The 17559-nt window shown below is 34.2% G+C and overlaps 1 protein-coding gene across 1 annotated transcript; it reads left to right on the forward strand.

Annotated features, from left to right (window-relative positions):
- The first annotated feature begins 261 nt into the window (after positions 1 to 261).
- Positions 262 to 14471, forward strand: LOC140881018 (probable ubiquitin-like-specific protease 2B). Its single transcript, XM_073285968.1, has 16 exons — positions 262 to 587; positions 2168 to 2490; positions 2580 to 2622; positions 2785 to 2834; positions 3729 to 3926; positions 4022 to 4097; positions 5156 to 5270; positions 6698 to 6766; positions 7586 to 7717; positions 8174 to 8374; positions 8483 to 8538; positions 8625 to 8715; positions 9140 to 9230; positions 10555 to 10674; positions 11772 to 12137; positions 13282 to 14471. Exons 1-16 carry the CDS (start codon positions 449 to 451, stop codon positions 14005 to 14007), a joined length of 2796 nt encoding a protein of 931 aa, XP_073142069.1. The 5' UTR covers positions 262 to 448; the 3' UTR covers positions 14008 to 14471.
- The last annotated feature ends 3088 nt before the right edge of the window (positions 14472 to 17559 follow it).

Consider the following 17559-nt stretch of genomic DNA (forward strand, 5'->3'; position numbering starts at 1 on the left):
GTTTGGTTTCAAAAGCTAGGCCAAAAAAGCACTTTTTTGAGTCAAAATTAGAGCTTTTTCAAAAGCCAAAAATTATAGTTTAAAAAAGTGTTTTTTTTAAAAAATGTCTACCAAATCCAAACGGGGCCAAAGTGAGCTGTAAATTTGACTTGTTAAAAATCGTTTCGGTCCAGAAACGCGCTGTAAGTCGTGTGGTGTGCACGCGCTAAGTACCGTAGTCAATAGTTTTCTACAAAAACTGGCTCCAGAACGATCGCCGAACCCGCCCGAACCCCCAAATGTTCGGGATTTTATTTATTGTCTGAACCCTAATAATCCAAACCCGCAAAAAAATTCGCAGTAATTGGCAGTGTTGAAGCCCTAGTCCGATCGATTTACGTGTCAGTCTTCATACTATTCTTCATCTCTACGTTTGACACGTTAATCTGGAGTCACTCGAAGAAGAAGGATGAAGGCTTCGTGCAAATCCTTAGACGTTTTCGAGTTCAGAGAAGAAGATGAGCTGACTGAGATGACTGCCAGAAGTTTTGCTAGCAAATTTAGAAAGTCCAATGCTCTTGATCACGAGTATTCTTTTCTCGATTCTGGTAAGTAGTAATGTCTGGTTTTGTTTTGAGTTTTTTATGGGGAATTTTTTGGAGTGTTTCTTCTGTGAGCTGAGAATATGTGTAATGAAATTGGTTAGTAATTCTGGATGCAGTATTCGGAAATCGGATTACCGGACCTTCATTTCTATTGTTTAAGCAAAGCTCTAAGTGATTTGTGAAACAATTGTTTGAGTGCTGGCAATGCGTTCTCAATGCATTAATTACAGTATCAAAATTGAAGCGGTTATTGTTCAAAGGTGCTGGTAAATATAGATAGAAAATTATGAAAAATTGGGATAAAGATGGAGATTACTGGATTAGGGAAGGTTAACTCAGACGCTAACTTAAATTAGTGGGCATGTGGACCAAATTCATAGCCAACAGTAATTACCCCATGTTAGTACTTTCCACATTCTGGGGCATCCTCGTATTTGGTTAATTTTGGCGTGCTCGCGAAGACCTGGTAAGACTGCCTAGGCATATGTTCACTACAGAAACAGATCTCTGAAAATTTGGAACATGACAGAGAAATCTTGCATAACTCTCGTTCGCCCAGTAGTTGTCAATTAGTGCTACACTTTTGTAAACTAATATTCCAAGATTAATATATTGTGTGTGTGTGTGTTTTTTTTTTTTTTTTTTTTGGAAAAAAGTAAAGAAAATAATCAATGGAAGTATGTGTTTCTTATTGCTATGTTCTTATCTAGATTTTGTTGCCTATCTGGCTTGCAATTTGAAGTTGGTTTTCTAGTTTCATGCAAAAAATGCACGGAATAGCATTTATCTGCCTCCAATAGTATTCCAACATGATAACAGTACACAAAATGATTCCGTTTCCGACAAACTGGTTTTGCTAGTGACAGAAGATGCAACTCAAGTACACTGAATCTGGATGATAAATATGAACCTCTGAAATTGTACACAGGCACCTGGGAACTGTGTAAACCAAATATATTTTAAAATTGTTATCATGAGAACAGTGGCCCAAATCGTTCCATCATCTTAAACTGTTAGTTCTTATGCCATGAATTTAGATCTATTTCTGAATCTAGATTAAAAACATGAAGGCTCTGAAACATGTACATTAGTAACTGGAGATTGTGTGACCATATACACTTTCTGAACATTTTCAAGTTTGAAACTCATTAGTAAAGTTACCAAATAAAGAAATTACACTATGAAAGCATGAAAAATTACACACAAAATACCTAATTATCTTACCCGAATAAAAACACCAACTATATATGTGTTGAATCGCCTGTGTACTTGATGAAGAGAAAGCATAATTTTGTATTTATTTCACCAAAAAGATCTTCGGGCAAAGGCCTTTGCTTGTGAATATTTTATATATCTTATCTTTCACTTACTAATCAACAGTAGAGCTGACTGGTGGTGGAGTAGAAAAATGAAAATGTATGTTAAACCAGGCATCTAAGCAACTTATGGTGTTATCTCTAAGATTCAGTTCATGTTGGAGCCTTTTCAAATCATTCATGGAAGTTTAAATCAAGTTTTGTCTTTTCACAGCATTTCCTTTCTCTTTTAAAATTGCATGAAAATGATTTCTTTTATTGTTATAGTTCCCCGGGGAGCTGAAATTCATACAAAGGAGATTGACACTGCGTTGTGTGAGGATGTAGATGCTGCCGACGTTGATCGCAATTGTGTAGCTGCTGGCTCATTTAGTCCTCCGGAGATTGAAAATCTTGATGAGGAAAAGATGCCTGGATCAAGCACTGATTTGCATAATAATTTTGAAGCCCACGAACAAGCGTCAGAACTTAAATCTGATATTCATGAGCCTGAAAGTATCTGTCCTCTTGTGGAATGTAGCCTAATTCCTGTAGCCCCTGCTTGCGTGAAGGACCAGTCAAAATTTCCCTTTTCAGAGTCTTCATTTGATGTACTTTTTATTTTGATTTCTTTTAAATTGTTTCCATGAAAGAACGAGTGCTCCTGACAGTGGATCGTTCTCTTTTGAAATGCATGCAGGATGAGTCTGTTCGCATGGCTTCAGACGCTGATGAAAACAAGAGTGAGGGATTTTCATCTGCTACATTTTTTTTCTTGTGTTATTTGAGCCTTTTCTTTGTTTTCTTCTTTTGTTTGTTTGTTTGCTTTATTGATGATGGAGTATAGTTTAACTCTGGGTGTTTTGCAATCCCATTTTCTTACTGCATTTGTTACATATTACCAGGTTCTTCTGATGGACCATCGCCTGATGACTGCTTCAGCGGCTGGGATTTGGTAAAGTCTTCCCATTTTTCAATTTCCCATTTAGAGCAGTAACTAGTTAATCATTCATTTAATAGATTTAGTATCAAGTGACAAGATGATAAAACATTTGGTAATTCCAAGATTTTGACACATTTGGACTGTTAGATTAGAATTTTTGACTTTGAAGCTCTTCTCTAGTGACTTTCTTTTCTGAGCTTTTAAAGCATATATGTAAAACAATAACACATTGATAAAGACAATTTCTTAGTCAGAAAACTGATGGAACCTCCTCTACTTTTTCAAGACTGAAAATTGTAAAACATCTTTGTTATTGGAAATGGATAAGATTACTAAGATATTTGAAGCTAGATTACTTAGCATCTTATTCTTATACAATCTACCACTCTCTTGCAATTTTTCACTTGAGGGGAAATTTGAGGCCAGCAACAGAAAGTCGATCAAATATGGTGATGACAAACATATATGTTTCCGAAACTTTTACTGTTCAGATTCAGAAATGAGGCCCCGCTGAATTGGCATTGAAGCGATATAACTTGTGCATGGATTCTGCTGTGATGACATTTCTCTAAGGACATACTTTATAAATCCCCTGACATTGCTTATTTTAGCCGACTGATTTAAGCTTGATGTGAATTAAATTGCTAAGTCATCCACATTGTCTTGCTCCATACTTGAGTTATCTTTTCTTATTGGCAGGCCGAAATCAAGGTCGTTTTAAACACTGATTATATAAATTACAGTGGTTCACACTATCGAGATTCTGTTGTGACATTTCCTTAAGGCTGCTTTATAGATTTCATTACATTACTTGTTGGCTAACTGATTTAAGCTTGGCATCAATTAAATAACTAAGCCATCCACATTATCTTGCTCCATAGGTGAGTTATCTTTTCTTATTTGCAGGGTGATGACAGGGGAGGAATAATTTTCATCACAGATTATATGTATCACCGTGGTGTACACTATCCAGATTCTGTTGTGAGATTTTCAAGAAGTTCTGTTGAAGTTAAAAGTAAAACCTCTTATGGAACCAAGGAAAGTTTTCATATTCAGTTGGAAATGGATGATATTGTCAAAATAGAGTCTCAGTGGAGTGCTCGGGTTAGTTAAGATGTGCTGTAGTTCATTCTGTATGTTTTTCCTGTATGATATTGAGCAAAGTTAAAATTCGACATCGGCATTTATGACCTTTTCAGCTTGAGACCGGGATCATTAGTATATCTTTTATCTCAAAAAGCATAACTCATGATGAGGCAGATCGCGATGCTTCAGGTTGGTTACGTGTGCTTGCTTTATGTGTGTTGCCTATCAAGACCATGTTTTATCATCTGATTGAGTTGATTTATTGTGTTGATTTGCTATTACTAAATTCCTATACAAATGCAAAGTATTTGTGCTCCTGAGAAGGTAAATTTATATCCATTGATTTCAAAATTGTTTGAGATACTGCTTATAGATAAAAAAAAAAATTTGTTTTGGAACTTATCTGCTTATGTTTTCCCCCTCAGAGCTTTGTTTGTTTACTTTAATTCATTATACTAAACTTTGTTCTTATGACATTCTTTGTCTCAATATTCTAAAAAGCTATAGGTGGGCGGTCACCCACCGCCTAGCGCCTAGACGTTTAGGCGGGCGTCTAGGTGGGACCTAGACGGTTTTTTCTTTTTAGCCTAAATATCTAATTCGTCTAAATGGTTTTTAGCCTAAATATCTACTTCGCCCGAGACGGTTTTTTCTTTTTAGCCTAAATATTTAATTCTTCCAAGTTCATCTAAAAATTTCTCTAATAATTTCTCTTTATCGAACTCAAACTCAAAATTCATTGTATATTCATCATCGTCATCTGATTCAAATTGATCGAAAAATCTGTCAAATAATTTTTTTTTAAAAGTTTAAAATTTAAAAGACTAAAAATATATATTATATATTAATCTAAGCGGCCATTTAGGCGGATTTTGAGCCGCCTAAGCGGCAAATAGGCGGTCTAGGAGGCCGATTAATGAAATAGCACCCATAGACATCAACTGTCTAAAAATCAGGGCGGTGGACAATCGTCTAGCGCCTAGGCGCCGGGCTTTTAGATCAGTGATTTGTCTCGAACAGGATGATCTTCTACTTAACTTTGATTATATTAACCTGTGAAGTTTTGAATTTTTTTCCCCTCTAATTTTGGTTGAAAGGCCTGGTTCATGTCTGTTTATGAAAAACCAACCTTGACTGATATTAAGAATTCTTGTTTGAACAGATTTTCTCTTTCTTCCCCCTTGTGATCCCTTTAGCTTTATGTTGCTACCTGAACTGTTTTCATTCATGTGATGCTGTATGTACAGTTTCAGGAATTCATGATTTGAAGTTTACAGCTGTTGATTCTGATTGGTATGAAAAGAAGGAAGCGATTGCATCTCTTGATGTAAAATATAAGGCACTATGGAATAGTTTGCTTGAGTGAGTCTTCAGACACGCTTATTGTTCTCTTAAGGATGCCACAGTTGCCATGCAACCAGATATATTTTTTTGTGTTACATTTTATAGTGTTTTGGAGTTGATTTACTAAATTTTATTGTATATTTATATGTCAGTGTGTGCATGTCTTTTTAAAATGTTCAAGGTTTTTTTTAAAAGAAAAACACCGCCATTAATCATAATTGTATCTAATATAATATCGTTTCTTGTCAAAAAAAGAAAAAGTTTAGGGGAGTTTTGGGCCCTAAAAACCTATGCCAATTTTTGAGGAGTCAATGGTGGATCTTATCATGTCTTGATTTCCATAGGTTAATAGTGGTAGTGCATGTAGTCTGATATCAAAATGTCACGATTCCATATTTCCCCGTTTAGTAGCATGCTTTGTAGGCATTCTGGGTTAACTGCAGAGGATGTTTTTTTCCCTGGGGGATGGTTGTCGGCCTGATTTTTATGTTTTGCTTGGTTGTGGTTGAACTTTCATTTGGCTTGAGATTAAGTTCTGGTGAGTTTAAAATATTTATGGTTTGTGTGGTTCATTCTATTATGTTATCATTTTAGGATTATTTTGATGATTGCTTATTTGATATGAATGATAAAGTACATAAAGCATTCAGGAATTGGTCATTGGAATTTGTTTGAAGAAAACTTTTGAAATGAAGATAGAATAGTTTGGATTTATGAGTTGGGAACGAAAATATGAAAAAAATGTGATGAATCCTTTTAGTTTATTGGTTTTTTTTAAAAAAATGTAGACAAACAAACTTCCCATTTTAGAGTGGAAAGCAGTTGAAAATTTCTCCTGAAAATTGAAGCAAATAAGGCATAACCCATTCTCTTTGATTACATCCTTATTTTTTTCTACTTTCTACGCCACTGAAAAATCATTTTTGCATAGTAGGTTTCTTAGTGTTTCGTACAATGTTATTATGTAGCACGCTTATGCATAGCTTACATACGTCTCGAGCAGTTATTCTTACCAGGAGTTTGCGTCCTCGTTAGTTCAGTCTTTGCTTCGCTTTTTAAAATTTCTCTAGCATCTCTGTTAGCATTAGTTTTCATGGACGTGTGCGTTGTTATAGTATTGCGTTGGCCACTTGAGTTTTTTCCATATTGCTTTATTGGAATTGGATCTGTTAAATTTGAACGAGGCTGGCATCTAACCCAATTTTTCTAATACTGCATAGGACGTCGGTGGTTGTAGTTTGTTTGACTGTCTACCATTTTTTATTTCAATTTGTATTGTCCTTTTGTATTGATAAGAAATCCAAAGGCTATTATCCTATTACCAATTTACCATACCCTTTACATGTACTTCTTCACAAGCTTTTAAATATGTAAGTAAATTAAATTTGTTAGCTTTGTCGTGGTTCTGATGGTGTTAGTGTGTTTTCACTTGTTTTCATATGAAGCATTGGAATAGAGGAGTGCTCAACTTTACCTAACTGGGAAGCAATGTTCACAAGAAGCTATTTCCCCAAGTGAGTGACAATGCTCCTTGATGTTTTCATTTTTTTCCTTGTCTATTATTGTGTGCTTGGTAATCTGTTTTAATCCCTGATCCTTCACTGAATCGCTGTGATTAGTTTGATCGGTACACTTCCACTGTTTAATGTCATATTGATTTCCCACTTGTACCATGTGTGTTATGATCCTCTATTCTCATATTTGAATATAAGAAACAAAACAAAGAAATGCATACAAATATGAATCCAAACAGAAGAAAATCCCAGAGTAAAGCCTCTGTAGCTCCCTAGCTAAGCTAGTCAGTTTCCAGATGAAAAATATGCTGAATGCTTAACTTCTTCCCCACTCCTCAGTAATCCCTAGGCCCAACCTATTGGAGCCCATTACAATTTCATCATCTAAATTATTTAAGCCCAATCTATTAGTTTCCTAACAACGTGTCTCTGGAAGCATTTCAGATGTACGGAAAGAGCTCGTTAACATAGTCATTGACATCAGTCAATATTAATGTTGTAGTTCAAACCAGAATTATTTCCACTTTCGGGGGTTGGTGTTGCACAACATCATTATGTCAAAAGATATAACTTACAAAATGGGGCAAAGTGTGTAGGAGCTGAGAGCATGATAACTACTTCTCATTTTATATATAAGGTCTATTATTGCTATTATCTTTTGACTTCAGTTTAAACATCCTCACTTTCCCTCTACATAAAATGACAAAAAAGAGTTTTGTATTGTATTCTACTGGTAGAGCCAAAAAAATACTACATGAAGATGTATATATTCTTCTTGCCTGTTATCATTATCTGAACTTAGTTTATTCAAATGTGCAGTTTTGATAAGCCTTTTGATGAAGTGATTTATCCAAAAGGTGATCCAGATGCTGTTTCTATAAGTAAGAGAGACATAGATCTACTGCAACCAAATACTTTTGTGAATGATACAATCATAGACTTTTATATCAAGTAAGTTCTACATATTTTTCTCATATTTTGTGTTGTACAATTCACATCAAAACTAGCTATTTGTTGCTAATTGCTTACTTTGCGAAAGGGAATGAAATTAACGGTAAAGGACTGCACTGGTTATCCTCAGCTGATAGTGGTTAATTGGTAAATAAGAGAAAACGGTGAAGTAAGAGTTTAACTTGATATGGTGGTTTGTTTCATGATTTTATTCCTGCGGACTATTGGCTGAGGATTGACTCGGGTGAAGACAAATCCTTTTTTGTTGGCAGTTTAAAGAAATAAAGTTGGTCTAGTGCTCTTATCAAAAAAAAAAAAAAATTGGTCTAGTGCAGAATAATTCTTAAATATTGTTAGGTTCTCACTTCTCAGTTTCTTTTTTTAAAAGCTAGCTGCTGTTTTCATTTACTCATTTTCTCCTTCATTTGAGTTGATTGAAGTTTAACCTCATGACAGATACTTGAAGAATAGACAAAATGGAGAGGAGAGGGTTAAGTTCCATTTTTTCAACAGTTTCTTCTTTAGGAAGCTTGCTGACATGGATAAAGATCCATCCAGTGCTTTTGACGGCAAGGCAGCTTTCCAGCGAGTTCGTAAATGGACGAGAAAAGTGAACTTGCTGGAAAAGGACTTCATATTTATTCCCGTCAACTACAAGTAAGAAAGCAGCAACTCCATTACCAAACTTTTTGCTTGATATCTCGAGTTCTAACTTCTGGTATCAGGATATGGAAAATAGTGGTTTACAATTTATTTGTATGACAGTTACCACTGGAGCCTTATAGTGGTTTGTTATTTTGGTGAAGTTATAAAGGATACAGGCAAGTAGTTTCGCACTGAGCCACTGACAGCTATCTTCAAAATAAGATTTTTCTGTGCTTTGACATTTTTCCTTGGTTAATTTTAGATGTTGATGACAAGTTGACTAGACTACCCTGTATATTGCATATGGATTCATTCAGAGGAACTCATATTGGCCTCAAAGATCTTATGCAGAGGTATCTTCTCTTTCAGTTATCGGAGATGGTACACTGAGAATGCAAGGACTTGTGGCATGCAAAGGATAAAATTGCTTCCACTAGGCTGTGCTTTACTTGTTTGAGATTTTACTTGCTCTGTATTTATATGTAAATTCAATTTAGCATAAGGTGGAATTTGGTGACAATAGATATTGCCTTGTGAAGGCCAATACCTTGGCAATGATAGTTTATTGTCCAGATGCCTGCAATAAATTAGAATTAATTAGATAATTCAATTGCTCATTTACTAAATATTTTTTTGTAGATTACAGTTTGGTTCAACACCTTTAACTTTTACAGTTTTACTTTTATTCGAATTTTCTATTCTTTCTGTTCTTACGCCATTTCGTACACTCTTGAAATCTGTAATTTTTATTTTTCAATATATATCGTGGCACGACAGTTACTTGTGGGAGGAGTGGAAAGAAAGGCAGAAAGAGACATGTGAAGATCTGTATTCAAAATTCAGAAATTTAAAGTTTGTCTCTCTTGAGGTACCTTTCTAAATCTACATGAATACATTGTGTGTGTGAGAGTTCACAAAATATCTAGTAAGCTTCTGCTCTTTTAGATAGGCCACCCTTTCCTCCAAACATGTGGTTGAAATAAGTACTGAATTAAAACTAATATGCTCAAAAGAGATACAAAAGGAATTATTTAGTCCTAATACCCTTGACTGTCATCATTTTTATATCCTCGTTTTTGGAAATAACAAATATTTGGTTCTAATTATTGCATATCAAATCAACAAAAAGTCAAAAGTAAAAAAAAAATCTCGCAATTGTATTACTGTTTTGTATTAATGCTCGATAGGGTACTCTGGGAACTTTAAACACAAAAACCACCTTTGTGTTGATAAATCAGCTGAATTTTTTAACAATTTGTCAACATAGAAAGGGTATGTTGACCAAATTCTGTTCAAGTACAATTCTCATTTTAATTGCACTTGTTATTTTTGTCTAATAATATATATGCTGGAGTTAAGTGAACTCCATCAGTTAATATTTAAAAAATAATTGCTGCCATCATTGTTTTATTCAACGCGCCAAACTAAGAGTGTTATACTATTTATGCGACTTGTGTTCTTGTAACTATTTTAGTTTTAATTTATTTCTAATAGTTTCACATTTATGTGATTCTCACATTTTTATTCTTGTACTTTTGTTCTCTGTGAAAAATTTGAAAAGAAAAATAGAAACTCTCTTTGTAATTTATTTCTTTAGTTGCACCAATTATTTTAAATTTTGATGCTGTTTGAGCTTAGGCTCAGCAAATTTATTTTAGCAGTGATTTATGTTCAACTAGCATTAACTTGTTCAGAGTTCGATTCTACTTTGTACTGAACTATTATCTATCTTTTATTTGACATATTATAGTCAACGCATTTGACTAAATTTTTGCCATTGATTTAATAATCTGCTAGTATGAAACTGATGGCATGTGCCTCCATATATTATCGGTTATAGAATTTTCTGGGTTGTGGTAGTTCATTCTATCTGTTGGTCAGTTTTGTTAGAGAGGAATAAGAGGATTTTTGACAATATAGAAGATTTGCTTGAAGATTGCTGGGACAATATAAAATTTTAGATTCCATGCTAGATCTTGAAGAATGTGGAGTTTAAACTATTTGCTTTTTCAGATTTATATAGGAATTGAAGTCTAATGTCATGTTAATATGATTCCGGTTTTTACTTTATCAAACGTGGATATCTGGTCCGCATTTTGTAATTAAATTTTTTTATTAACATAATCTCATATCCTTTAAAAAAAAATAATAATAATTTGATCTTTATTTTGTTTTTTTTTGGGACTCTGTAGCTACCTCAACAGCCAAATTTATATGATTGTGGCCTTTTCTTGCTTCACTATGTGGAGCTTTTTCTGGATGAAGCCCCTACGAACTTCAATGTGTACAAGATAACGCCATCTTCCAACTTCGTAAGTATAATGCTTTGTCCTAACTCCTGATTCAAATCACAAATCGTCTTATCTTGTTGCATTGTATATTCAAGTAGTAAAATCCTTCCTCTGATTGGCCAATTAAACTTCTATGGCATTGCAACCAGCAAGACATTCAAAGCCTAGTATTCTACTTAGACCCATGACCTCTTGGCTGATATTTAAGTTTTTTCTTTCATTTCTTTGTTCACGCAGCATGTTTCGTACAAAGTATATAAATATTTCAGGGTATCTGATGATTATAACTTGACCAAGAAGACAAAAAGATTATTCTGACATGTTTATGTTATATTTACCTTAAATTGTGGGTGTTGTAATTTATTTTTCACTTATCTTCTACTTCCAATTAATTTTTGTGCACGTTTTGGGTTTTTAACTGTGCACGGACATTGTTGGTGACTATTTGCAAGGAGGGTTTTATTGTTGAAAGCTGCGGAAGGTTATTGGTTACATTGTCCCTTAAGCCTTGAAGTTCTATCATCCGTTTTTCAAAGTCAAACAAAGCTTGATTATATTTACGGCCAAAGACAAAGCATTACTATATTTCTTTGACTCTTTGAGCATTGTTTATGAGACTTATCCTGAACCGAGTGTCGTCCTATTTTCTTTATATTTTGCGAAATCCCGTATGTTGTCTGTCCACTCTGTTTTAAAGGAAATGGAGATCAAACATCATTTTTTGGTTCTTCAATTACACTGCAAATTGACAAGATTCTAGATGGATTAATATTGACATGGTAAATCCTTGGAAATTATGTTTGGGCTGTGGTAAGAATATCAAGAGATAGCGTATATAGTACAGATACAAGTATGCGCTTTCTTATGAAGTACAAATAATTATATACTTGATATCATCCAGTTGATGGACAGGAGCATAAATTTGAATTAAAATAAGGATAGAGTTTTTGAGTAATTTAATTTTCAATCTGCTTTGTCTGAAGTTAGCCCCCCTGCGCCGATATCTCGAAATGCCTGACTTCATGTTTAAAATTTCTTATCTTTTTCAGATGTTCCTTTGCGGCAAGGAACAAACACATTAAAATTCGAGCCAAACTGACCTAGTGTCTGTTTTCCAGCTCCAAGCAGATTGGTTTCCACCTGGTGAAGCATCCATGAAACGGGCTTGCATCGAGAGATTGATTCATGAGCTCCTTGAGACTTATTCTGAAGAATGTTCTTCATCAAGTGAAAGTGACACAAATCATTCACCTAATGCTCCAACGACCGCTAATTACAATGAAATTCGGCATGGAATTGAGATGACTTTACTACCAGCTACACAAATTAACAATATCCAATGCACCAGAAATTCAGGATTGAGTTTGAAGAATTTGTTTGAGCCAGGATATGTGTCTGGGTCATTTAATGGTGTGGATTCTCGTGCTTTTGAGCAGATAGAGTCTATTGATGATGAGTTGAGCAGACCTCTTTCTCAGACCAAGGTACTTTAAGATACCATCAGTATGATCAGGTGCTTAGCTTTGTTATTCTTAACCTTAGAATAAGCATGAATGCCATTTGAAATTTGGTGGTCTGTGCATCGTCTACCGAGAAATAGAGGTGTGCAATGGTTTATCCAAAAACCAACCACTTTATTTGGGTTCAGTTTGGTCTTCCAGGATCGCGGCTTAGTAAGTTCAGTTTGGTTTACATGGTTTATATAATAAATTGATCAATAGATATTGTCGCATGCCCTGTAATAATTTATTAATAAAACTTTGAATATTCTTTTAAGATCTCTAAAATATCAAAGATTTGATGATTACTTAAAACTAGTGATTTCAAACAAATATAATAAAATCTAATAACATAATTAAATACAATAAAATGATTAAAAAAACATTCATTTATATTTTGTATTAAAGTTTATGGCCTATTGAATGGATAGATATTACCGTTTTAACATGTTATATATAAATCTTTTAACTATTTTAATATATTATATGTTAAATGGTCTGTTTGGCTTTTCCGGTTTTAACTTTAAAACTGAAAACCGAATCGAAAAACCAAAAGTATCAAAAATCAAAACCGAAAATCGATCGAAGAACCGTTTACACCGAACCGAATAAACCTAAATTTGTGGTCCAGTCTGTCTTTTCGGTTTAGGCCGTTTAATGAGCACTGCTACCAAGAAATGCATAGATATACATATTTGCGCATGTTGATACATGTGTTTGTGGGTGCTACTCTAATTTACTTTGAGACGAGAAGTTTATGAATAGAAGGCTGCTAGAGGAGTCCCTTATTTGTTTATGCATTTGGAAATTTGAGATTAATTCTTGACAATAGGTCCAAACTGTCATTCTAAAGTTTTTTTTCAGTTATTACTTGGTTTTTTATGTTTTACTAATTAATGAGGTTCATAACCATTTTCAGAAAAGGAGAAATGTTCTCTTTGAGATTAAGAATTGTTTATCCCAAACTTCAATGTTGCGCGATCTTGGGGATCAATCTCTACTCTGTGCTGCATTTGAAATACCGAATGAGAGCTTGCATAGTGATATTTTGTGTTGGTAACCGTCTCTCTTAGGTCAGTTGCATTCAAACACTGAACTTCTTCTCATGATCATTTATGATTTTCAACAGGAAGAGAGGGAAGTTGGCGAACATTTGGTGCATACTAGATTAGGGGAACCCTCCTTTCAGCATGTAGATGGATTGGTCCCAGGAGCAACCGTCTTTCCTTACTCTCCTAGAGAATTTAGATTAGAGTCTGATTGTGAAGCTATGCTAGAGGATGCTGGCCTGTCCCCTGCACCATCAAGCGGTAACTCGGATGATGTATCGGACGTAGATGCTGATGAAACATGTCAATCTCTTGAAGCTGTTGGATCTTATGATGAACTAGCTGGGCCGAAATGTATATTATCCGAAAATATTGATTGCTCAACTGTTCGCATTACCTCAGTGTCTGGAGAATTGGTTGGTACATCAGAGTTTTGTGGTCTAGTAGGGATCGGTGACCAAAATGAAAGTTCCTTACTTTTGAAGAGTTTGCCACAATTTCCTGAAGAAACAAATCAGATACAAGGTGATGGGACATCATCTCTCGAAATCTTGCCTTGTTGCCCTCCCCTTGCTTCTGGTGGCACATTGGATGCTGCAGAGCGTGTCTACCCGTGCCGAGTTGTGAACTCCACTGTTCAGGCATGTTCTCCTACACTTGATGTACCTATATCATTAACTGATAATTTCGATGGTGAATCTGGTTCAGAAGCATGTGAATTTCATGCTGCGAAAAGAATGCGGGTTTCCCATCGCAACCAAGCTGAGGAACTAACATCTGATTTATCGAAGGATTTGCATTTGTGAGTGATTTTGGGTAATTGCTGCACTTTTTGGTCATTAAGATAACAACTGCCAAGGATACCAATGACATTTGATGGGGTTCTATCTAGTTCATGATCCTAGTGAATCTTAGGACACAGCTAAAACGCTTCTCGATAGACCGAGCATCATACCTCTGCGTAGATTATCATGTCCATAACGAATTGCTAATTGTGATACAATTTCTGGATACGATTCTGTGCTTTGAGTTGATGTTTGTCCTCGTGCGTAGCCTACTTTATCATCGTCTTTTGCTCCTTTGCTTCGCAGTTTATTCCACCATTATGTTTCTTTCATCGTGTATTAAATGTAGGGCTGTCGGTTTTTTTTTTCTCTGGGAAATAGGGGTGTCGTTTTTAGTTGTGTATATATTTGCCTATCCATTTTAGAGATTATTATAGGGGTGTATTTTTCACTCCCGCATATGCTTCAACTATCCGTTTTTTTTTTGTTTTGTTTTTTTCCCCTTTTTGTTGAAATTATTGAAATATTAAGATTTGGATCTAACATATATATATCACTAGTATTCTCGTGCACGCATATCGCATGTTTATAAAGTCCGTTTTTTTCAAGAAAATCAAAAAATTATGAATAAATTGTAAAATTAAAAAAATACAAAAATAAATTGTAAATAGTTACATAAACGTAACAAAAACATCAATTTTATAATTTTACATTTGTGATATTGTCGTAAATAAAAAATAATAAAGATCACAAAGTTAATATTATTTTGATAAATAAGAAAATATTTAAAGAAAAAATAAGGTTGCATAAAATGATTAATTTGTTTAATAATTTTGTTTTTATTATTAATTAGGTTAGCGTATAATCGTAATTTTATTTTAAATTTTATCAATTAATTGATAGTTAATTAAAGCGATGATACTTTAATAATACAATAAGCGACCTTTCAATTTGTCTTTTTGACAGTCATTTTACGAACTTCGCAACATGCCACTTCTCAAGTATGTTTTCGAAATACTTCTATATGTACTAGCAAAATTAGGTTGGACATGATTCAAATGGTGGCATCCTGCTGAAAATAATGTGTAATTTCGATCGAGACACATATCAAGCAGTGCCGGCCCTAGGGGGAGGCCACCTAGGTAGCTGCCTAGGATCCCTTCTAGGGTGGGGCCTCAAATTAAAAAAAAACAAAACTATATATGTATAATTTATTTTTTCTATTTAAAATTTTTTATAAGTCATGTGCTTTTAAATATTTTGTAGAAAATATGAAAAGTTGCTAATTTTTGTGATTTTGGTCATTTCTTTTATTTGCTAAAAAAAAAACTCTCTATTTTAGGATACAAAACTCTTTTTTCGTTAAATTTCTTCTTTTAAGTGAGTAAGATTACTCAAAGTGGGTCAATTATCATGTCGTTTTTATTGAATTTGATTTTTCTTGTATGTTTGTATGTCGCGGTTGGTGTTTTTATTTGATTTTTGGACCTTGATCTTCGGGATTTTATTTTTTTACATATTTTAGTATTAAAATTATAATTTGTATTTGTTTTGTTAGAATTTTTTGTAACAAAAATCAATTATTTATGTTTACTTAGCTTCAGTACAATTGTTTATGTCATTATTTTTAGTAGCAAGAATTTGAAATTTTGTTTATTATATGAAATTATTGTATTGATTCTTTCTTGAAATTTGACAATAAATAAAATCAATGTTTAATATTTTATTACGATCTAGAATTCGTTTATATTGTGTTTATATTAAATCTCATATCAACAATCAATCTTTGTTATTATTTAAATTATTTTTTGTATTTGTTCTATTATATTTTTATTGTGAATTATGACAAAAAAGAAAAAGAAAAATTGAATCTAGAAGTACAAAGAAAAAAGAAAGAATTGCAATAACTAGATTTATTAAATTATAAATTGATGATCATTATGTTAATAGGATGTACTTCAAATTCTGAAAAAACTTGTACAACAACAACAACAAAAATAACAACTAGTCGAGGCGAGAGAATCTCTCTATCCGCAAGACAAAAGTGTCCGTTAACAGTGCTCAACATTGGCGAAAATCGTCTCTAAGATACAACGACTAACGATCGTGATATAGCAGCACTACAAATATCACGAACTTCAGCGAACGAAAATAAGTTTCAACTTTTCTTTTGAGAAAGTGAGGGAGAGATTTTGCAGAAATCTGATGTATACGTTATCAAATGATTTTCTATCAGATTATACGTTATAACTGATCATATATATAGCCTAAGACTTCAAACAATACGTCTTATGACCTAAGGATGCAACCCGTGACAGAAAAAGCCCAAAAACAGAAGCAACTTTTCGGACTGTAGAAGGCGCGCTCGATGAGTCAAATTTAACCGCCCGAGCGCCCTACTTTGGCCAAACTCACTGCCTCGAAAACAAAGGTGCGCTCGGTCGGTATAATTTGGCCGGTCGGGCGCCCAAATTTTATGAAGCCCACCGTCTCGCAAGGTAAGGGCTGCGCTCGGTCGGTAATTTTTTACCGATCGGGCGCACTAAAAAAAATAATAATAAATATTATTTTTAACCAAATTTTATCCAAAAAAAATAATTGATCATAAGACCTCGTCTCGCCGAGCCGGCCGGCCATGCGCGCGTGTGTGTTTGTTGCATCGATTAACGTCTTGCCTCTTTACAAAACATCTGGTGCCCTAAGATCCCAATCCCATAATCCAAAGTTGGATTATATAAGGTGAACAATACATTGAACATGTTTCAATGTGGGACAAATTTCCCTCCAATTTATTTCATCAAATTCAAATTTTTGCATCAATTGGGACAAGCTTTTTGGACAAGTATACGAGCCTTTTGGACAAGTAATTCAAGCCCATTTTATGCCATTTTATTCCAACAATTCATTCAACATTTTTTTCCAACAATCCCCCACATGAATTAATTTCACGTATATTAGCATTCTCACTAGAAAGTCATTTTGAGCTATTGGTACATCAGGATAGGTAGCTTGTGGCCTTGAACCTATCTTAGTAAAATACTATCGGATTTACTAGTTGCATAGTGACGCGATGTCTTGAACTAGTCAACCGTTTATGTAAACCAAGTCAATAGTACTTACATAACAATACTCTAACATATTTTGTTCTCACGTTGTGTTCATTTCGGCCCTGGACCGTATCTTAGATTCATAAGTGTTGCAATCAAAGCGGCCAATACTTTGCACTTATATAGGTGATCTTCTATCAAGAGTATCCTGTGTTACTTTACCTCATAGGTATATGAATCATTAAAAAAAAACTTAACCTCACCACATTTTGCAAGTCATTTATACTTGGATATTTCAGGAATGAGCAAGTAACAATTCCAAGCACTCAAACTAATATTTCTAACTTAGTTGTCCCATTGAACCAAGGTTTTGGGATCTCCAATTCTCAAGATTGGGTTACCGCTATAAATATTTTAATTTGTGGATTTTAAACTCATTCCTCCAAGTAGTTTGTACATTTGATCTCTATTTATACTTTTTGTAAGCGGATCCGCAAGGTTTTCCTTTGACTTCACATAGTCAACC

This window comes from Henckelia pumila, chromosome 1 (genome assembly GCF_033568475.1).
Source record: "Henckelia pumila isolate YLH828 chromosome 1, ASM3356847v2, whole genome shotgun sequence".
NCBI classification, from domain to species: Eukaryota; Viridiplantae; Streptophyta; class Magnoliopsida; order Lamiales; family Gesneriaceae; genus Henckelia; species Henckelia pumila.

Bases quoted from the DNA above. Each gene is read 5' to 3' on its own strand.
- LOC140881018 (XM_073285968.1), top strand. From the start codon at position 449: ATGAAGGCTTCGTGCAAATCCTTAGACGTTTTCGAGTTCAGAGAAGAA. The intron at 588-2,167 runs GTAAGTAGTAAT...TTATTGTTATAG, and splicing joins GTATTCTTTTCTCGATTCTG to TTCCCCGGGGAGCTGAAATT. The intron at 8,539-8,624 runs GCAAGTAGTTTC...GGTTAATTTTAG, and splicing joins TGAAGTTATAAAGGATACAG to ATGTTGATGACAAGTTGACT.